Here is a 7,878-nt window from a genome sequence, read left to right on the forward strand (position 1 = left end):
CCTTAGCTTGTTGGAGTGGGAGAATCATGCTCTCCTTTTCCAAACGAACAAAAAAAATTTCATAAAAATTCAATTTAGTTATTTTTTAATAATTTATTTATTATTTAAAATAAAAAATTTTATTTATTTTTAATTTAAAAAATTATTTTACAAAAAATTGAAATTTTATATAATTTTATAAAAAAAATTCATTTAAATTCTATTATTATAAAATAATTTATACTAAATAAAGGGTTAATCTTCTTCTCTGGCTTGCTTTTCATGGATGATTGAGAACATATGCTAACCTCTCATTGAAGGCACTTGTTTAATTTTCTTTTTCTTTAAAAAAATAAAAAAAAAAACTAAAATGCTAAATAATATATTTAGAGGTAGAATTACATTAATAACCCTCAGCGTAACTATTAATTTTAAAAATTTTGTTATAAGTAATATATGTAATATATATACTCATTTTTCTGTGCTATAATTTTTATATACTTTATTTTTTTTAGCATATTAAAAAGTATAATTTTTTATTAACTTTTTAATTATATTCATTTTAAATATATTAAATTTTATTAAATATTCTTAAAAATAAGATAAAATTAAACAGAATTATAATATTTAATTTAAATGTTACTATAATTAAAAAATTATAATAATTTTAAATTATTTTTCAGTTAATTTTTTTTCAATCCAACTTTTTTCCAAAGAAAAAGTAACCTTCATCAATTCAAAATAATGTTTACCGGTTTATGTTAAAAAAAAAAAAAAACTTTACATTAAATTCATTGATTCCATAAAAAATTATTAACAATTAGAAATTTATAATAAAATACAACAATACTTAATATATTAATAATTGAAACTTTATAATGTATTAAATTTAAAATAAATCTAATTTTATTAAATTTACATTAATAATCTTTTATATTATTTTTTTTATTTTATCTAAAATCAATTATCTCTGCAATAAAGTTAAGCAAAAGTTTAAGAGTTGGCAGTAAAAAACATTGTACGTATATTTCAAAAAAAAAAAAATAAAGTTTTTTTTCATATAACATAGGCGTTGAATGTGGAATTCACCTGGCAGCTTAGATGCAGATACGTTTCATATCTGTCACATCCAATCTCCAACTGTAGAGACTGATATGACTCGGAAAATTGACAGAACTTACCCTGATATTTATACATATAAAAATATGTAACTTGCTATAATTTCAAAATATTAAGCATATAAGAGAAAACTGATAGCTGGACTAGTCAATCCATAATATATTTACAACAACACAAAACCTTCTTCATTGGGACTGTACAATCTATATATGATCTAACAAAATTATAAAAAGAAATAACAAAAGACCTAAGATTGGTCCGATCTTCTCTAGACTCTGAGTGGACGATGTGGAAAGAAGGATAAACTAGGAGATGAGGACTGCTGAGCGAATCACCAAAAAGGAACTGAAATATTAAAAGAAATAAGAGTGAGTACAACATACTCAGTGAGCGGATAAATAAATAACAAAGGGGAAAAGATAAGTTTAAATACTTAATAGTACCAAATATTTAGCTAAAAAAATTCCACATCCAGTAACCTTAGATTAGTCAACTTCCCTATTGTATTGAATGGCTGTCGGAATGTACAATTCTTCAAGCTGAGAATTTCAAGATTCTTCAGCTCCCCAATTGGAGTGGTGTCAACAATCTTATAATACTGAAGCATCAACGTCCGAAGATTGGTTAATTGACTAAATCCTAGTTCCAAGGACCGAAGAAAATGTGCCAAAAATCTGTTCCTACTACTATCTCTCCGATCAAAAACTTGAAGGGCTTTCATCCCTGTCAAGACCGTTGCTGGCATGTAAATCGCCTCCTCCCACAAACGAGTTTTTTCAATATGCATCAATAATATCTTGAGATTTGGGCAATCCCAAGCATCGGGAAATTGAGAAACCTCATTTTGCATTATTGAGATGCCAGTATAACGCTTCATCTCTTCCATATCTGGCCAATCCTCCAACTTTTTGACACCATCTCTAACAAAATAATCTGATGCCATTGATAAGGCAACATCACGCACGACATCATGCATTTTTACGCAGCCTTCCTCATCACTTCCCAATAATAAACAAGAATCTTTGAGATTTTTTATGATGGAATGAGCACTTCGTCTTGCATCCTCCATTCTCATATCTTCAAATATTTTCAGTCCAAAACCATATCTTACCAGGTCTTCTATAGGGATGTTAAAATCCTCAGGAAATAAACAACATAACTTGAAAACTTTCTTGGCTTTCTTATCTTTCAGGTAAGTATAGCTGAACTGAAGACATCTGTACACATCTTCATCCATCCCTTCAATGGTTTCTGGCTGTGATTTCCTTAGCTCTCTAACTGCCTCTTGCCATTCATCAGGATCTCTGCCTCTCATTGCCCTTCCCACTGTTACAAGAGCTATAGGCAAGCCTCCACATTCTCTGAGAATATCTTTTGCAAAAGAATTCAAAGTCAGAGACTCAATCTCAGCGCCTGCATTCTTTTTAAGCAATACCCATGATTCTTTTTCAGATAAAATATTAATAGGGATGACCTTTGCAGTCTCACTCCTTGTGTCGACCATAGTGTCACACACTTGTTTACGACGTGTTGTGACAATAATTTTGCAACCTCCATGATCATGGCCAAGTGGAATGCCCACAGTTGCAAGATCGAGTCTAGCCCAAATATCATCCAAGATAATGAGCACTTTGTTCTCTTCCTTCAATCTAGCCAGCAACCGGCTTACTCGATGTTGTTCGTTAACCTTATCTAATTTCAAACCCAAAGTCTCTGCTATCTGGTCTTGAATCATTTTCACATCAATGGTTTGTGACACCACAACCATTGCAATAGTAGGAAACAGCCTGTCTTGTTGAGCCCTTTTAACAACTTGTTTCACCAGGGTAGTTTTACCCACCCCTCCCATTCCGTATATCCCAATGAAGTTGGTTTTGTTGTTCTTCAAGGCCTCCATAATCTCCTCTACTTGTCGTTCTCTGCTTTCGAAAATCACAATATCTTCTTGAGATGGAAACAATAATGGTGGGGGAGGTGCAGGATTGGAAACTCTATCAAACTTGCCTTCATTTTTCTGTTTTTCAATTTCCATTGTTTTCTCTTCTGCTTTCCTGCTTAGCTGATAGCGAGAAGCCAAATTATGAAACCTTACTTTGGAAGCCTTTCCAAGAAGTTTGTTAGCCTCTGATAGAATCCCATCAACCATTGATGTCCAATTCTGAACCTCTTTTCTGATCACCTCACCATTCCTCTTTGCTGCATCAACAGATACCTGCACGTCATGCCTCACTCCTTCAAGTATTTTAACTTGCTCCTGGAGTTTCACAGTGTTACTTGTATAGTGAATAAAATGGCCAATCTGTCTCCCGATTGGCTCAACCAAGAGTTCTCCAATTTTTCCAGCGATACAACTCACAACATCCATGTCCGTGGACTTAACTAAATATAAAAATTAAACAAGTTAAAATCATGCTTGACTCTTCATCTTGAGTTTTGAATTCTAGAATCACTCAATTTTGAGTTATTAAACAAGTTAATTTTTTTTTTAGCTAGATATAAAAATTAAACAAGTTAATTTTTTTTTAGCTAGAATCACTCAATTTTGAGTTATGTTTTATTTTTATCACTCACTTTAATTTATTTCAATAAAATTATTTAATTTTTAATTTTATTTTAGAAGAAATTACTTTAATTTATTATAGATGTTTTCAGGTTGTCAATCCTTTATTTATTTTTTCTTTCTTTTCCTAAATCTTTTATATTTAATTAACTGATAATAATTTATTAATAGAATTAATTTATTTTTAATAAACTCTTATTATTAAATTTAATGATCAAAATATATAATATACTTGCTATTTAATATGATTACTTGAATTTGAATTTTGCACTAAATGAAAAAAAATTGAATTTTGCAATAAAAGAAAAAAAAATCTCATTATATAAAACAAGAATTTTAAAAAATTAATCTTAACTATAATTAAAAGTTAATTATTAATCAGTTGATTAGGATTTTTAAACTATATTATTAATTTATAAAGATAATTAACTAGATAATGGTATAATATAAAAAAATAAATATAAACCTTAAACAATTTTCAAAATAAATGATAAGATATCTAATAAAAATAAAAGTAAAAATTAATGAAAATTCTCAGAGTTAATGGTTGAATTTTATAAATAATTTCAATCTCTTGAAAGCAATCATTTAATTGCAAAAGTAATTTCATGTAAATAAAAGTTTTTTTATTTTAATATTAATGAAAAATTATTATTTTTTAGAAAATAAAATTCTATTACTAATTTAAATAAAGAAAAAAGTACTTAAATATTTTCGATATAGGTATTATCAAACCCCTTTTATTACAAATAAGGAATAATACTTCATATTTTATATTTGAGATATTTAAATTTTTTAATTTATAGAAAATTTTTATTAATTAGAGAAAAATAAATTAAAACTTTAAAATTATTTTGTATTTAAGTTTAATTTGAATTAATTATTTTAATAAAATAATAATAATAATAATAAAAAGGAATACAAATAATTATAAAATAATAACCAAAATATTAATAAATTTATTAAATTAAGATTTTATTTAAGATAGAATAATTAATTGCTAAATTCTTTAAATATAAAAAAGAGTGGTGAAAAAAAAATAGAAATATATAAAAAATATTTAAAATAATTATTTTTTATTTTAGTAACTTAAAAATTTGTTATAGCAGGTTAAAATTATTTTTTTAAAAAAATAAATTAAAACAATATGATTTTATTGAAACAAATTAAAATTTAATGGTAGAAATGAAATATATATTAAAGTTAAACAACCATAGATAATAAAATTATAAATTAATTAATATAATTTTTTAACTGATAAAAAAATTAAATGTTTATCACTTTTCACATTTATATTTTAATATTAAAATTTTAAATAATAAAATTAAAATTTTTATATTTATCTCAATTTTAATTATTTATTTTAATCAATTTTGACTAAAATATTATTAATTCACATGGTATACTATAGTATATTTTTATTTTATATTTACCATATACAATATTAAATAAATAATTATTACAAATAAATTTTTATTACAAAAAATATTATATATTAAAATATTTTATTAAAAATTTATATTCATAAATTATGTAAATATTTTTAAGATATGAAAATTTATGTTTTATATTAATAATATTAAATTAAATGAAATATGTAAAGTTATCCATTTTTATAAAAAACTTAAATATATTAATTATATTTATCATAAGTTATTTAAGATATTTAATATTTTTATTTTATTTATTTATATAACAACAAATAAACTTATGATATATCTTAATTTATTAGCTAATTCGATAAAAAATTGTATTTCATATGATAATATTAAATAAAATAAAATATTATATATTTTATATTATAATTTTTTTATATTTTAAATTTTTATTAAATTACTATATGTATATAAAAATAAAAATGAAAAGTGAATAATGTGATTAATAAAGAAAGACATTATTAAAATAAAAATATATATTTTAAATATTATTTTATTAGTTAAATAAAACTTTAAAAATTATATTATAATTTATTATTACCTTTTTCAGATTTAATTTAATTTTAATTTTCTTAATTATAATTATGATAAATTAAAATAAATTTAATTTTATCATATAAAATTTAAAATTTTGAATATAAGTATGAATTAAATAATATAGTAAGGAATATAAATAATTTAGGCACATGGAATATTTATATATATTAACGGAAAATAATCTTAGAATAAGAGGAGAGGAGGGGGAGTGGATTATGAATGTACCTCTCTCTCTTGTTTCTCAACAGCTTAATTCCAACTGCAAATTTAGAAATTTCAAATCAATAAAGAAATACCAAAATCATTGAAATCAAAACATTACAATTTATAATAAAAAGGATTATTCTTTTCTCAATTATTGGTTTACCATTGCCTTAGCTTGTTGGACTGGGAAAACAAGTATCATCCTCTCCTTTTTCAAACTCACTATGTAGAATAAAAAAAAAAAATTCAATTTAATTATTTAAAATAAAAAATTTATTTTTTTAATTTAAAAAATCATTTAAAAAAAATTGAAATTTTATAAAAAAAATTCATTTAAATTCTATTATTATAAAATAAATTCATACTAAATAAAGGGTTAATCTTCTTCTCTGGCTTGCTTTTCATGGATGATTGAGAACATATGCTAACCTCTTATTGAAGGCACTTAGTTTAATTTTCTTTTTCTTTAAAAAAATAAAAAAAAAAACTAAAATGCTAAATAATATATTTTGAAGTAGAATTACATTAATAACCCTCAGCGTAACTATTAATTTTAAAAATTTTGTTATAATTAATATATCTAAAATATATATTCATTTTTCTGTGCTATAATTTTTATATACTTTATTTTTTTTAGCATATTAAAAATATAATTTTTTTATTAATTTTTTAATTATACTCATTTTAAATATATTAAATTTTATTAAAAATAAGATAAAATTAAACAGAATTATAATATTTAATTTATATGTTACTATAATTAAAAAAATGATAATAATTTTAAATTATTTTTCAGTTAATTTTTTTTCAATCCAACTTTTTGCCAAAGAAAAAGTAACCTTCACCAATTCAAAATAATGTTTACCGGTTTATGTTTAAAAATAAAAAAAACTTTACATTAAATTCATTGATTCCATAAAAAATTATTAACAATTAGAAATTTATAATAAAATACAACAATACTTAATATATTAATCATTGAAACTTTATAATGTATTAAATTTAAAATAAATCTAAGTTTATTAAATTTACATTAATAACCTTTTATATTATTTTTTTATTTTATCTCTGCAATAAAGTTAAGCAAAAGTTGAAGAGTTGGCAGTAAAAAACATTGTACGTATATTTCAACAAAAAAACAAAAGTTTTTTTCATATAACATAGGCGTTGAATGTGGAATTCACCTGGCAGCTTAGATGCGGATACATTTCATATTGGTGGATTACGGCAAATTAGAATGGTATATAATATTTAGTACGAAACTACTAAATAATTTGAATTAATTATTTTGAATTTAATGAAAAGTAAATCAAAAGTTATTTGGATCAGTTTAAACGGGCCTATTTCAATCAGTATCAAAGCCACTCTGGTAAGACAAATTGTGTAGAGCTAGTGGTTTGCGAGGAAAGGACTACCCGTGTAAGACGAGGTGGAGCCGCCCGAAATATTAGTGAACCATAATACCTAAAGATCCGGTCCTAATTTAGCAATTGCATTCGATTCAGTTGCAAACAGGACGTCGCAAATTTAGCAGGGGAGTGTAATACCCGGCTAGATTCCGGTATCGGAATTCCTACCGTCCGGTGGAATTTCGGATATCGGAAACCTCTAGAAGGGTAAAACCATGATTTTATAAAATGTTTTAATGTATTTTATGGTTTTAAGCAAGAAAGAAAATGAGTTTTTGTATGAAAATAGCCTTGGAGGAAGACCCAGGTTCGGCCGCCGAACATGCATGCGCTTCGGGAGTGCTTTAGGTCCGAAGGCATAAGTGAGGGAAGTCCAGGTTCGGCCGCCGAACCTTATATTCGGCCGCCGAACATGGCATGCATGCGGAGGCACGTTAGGCCCCCGAAAGTGGCCTGGCCAGCCACCTATAAAGGGGTCCCCATATCCGAATGGACGAGCTTTTCTCCCCATTTTCGGCCAAGGTGAGCTCTCCGCCGTCCCTTGCCGATCTTGAGTTCTTCCTTCAAATCTTTCACGATTTTTATGAGTTTTCACCTTTGTTTTGAAGATTTTTGAGCAAATAGCAAGTTTTGG

The 7,878-nt window shown here is 25.2% G+C and overlaps 1 protein-coding gene across 1 annotated transcript; it reads right to left on the minus strand.

Annotated features, from left to right (window-relative positions):
* Window positions 1-1,241: 1,241 nt before the first annotated feature.
* LOC122722132 (disease resistance protein At4g27190-like) lies at window positions 1,242-3,463 on the minus strand. Its single transcript, XM_043952049.1, has one exon. The coding sequence runs from the start codon at window positions 3,461-3,463 to the stop codon at window positions 1,553-1,555; it is 1,911 nt and encodes a 636-aa protein (XP_043807984.1). The 3' UTR covers window positions 1,242-1,552.
* Window positions 3,464-7,878: the final 4,415 nt, after the last annotated feature.

This window comes from Manihot esculenta, chromosome 16 (genome assembly GCF_001659605.2).
Source record: "Manihot esculenta cultivar AM560-2 chromosome 16, M.esculenta_v8, whole genome shotgun sequence".
Lineage (NCBI taxonomy): Eukaryota > Viridiplantae > Streptophyta > Magnoliopsida > Malpighiales > Euphorbiaceae > Manihot > Manihot esculenta.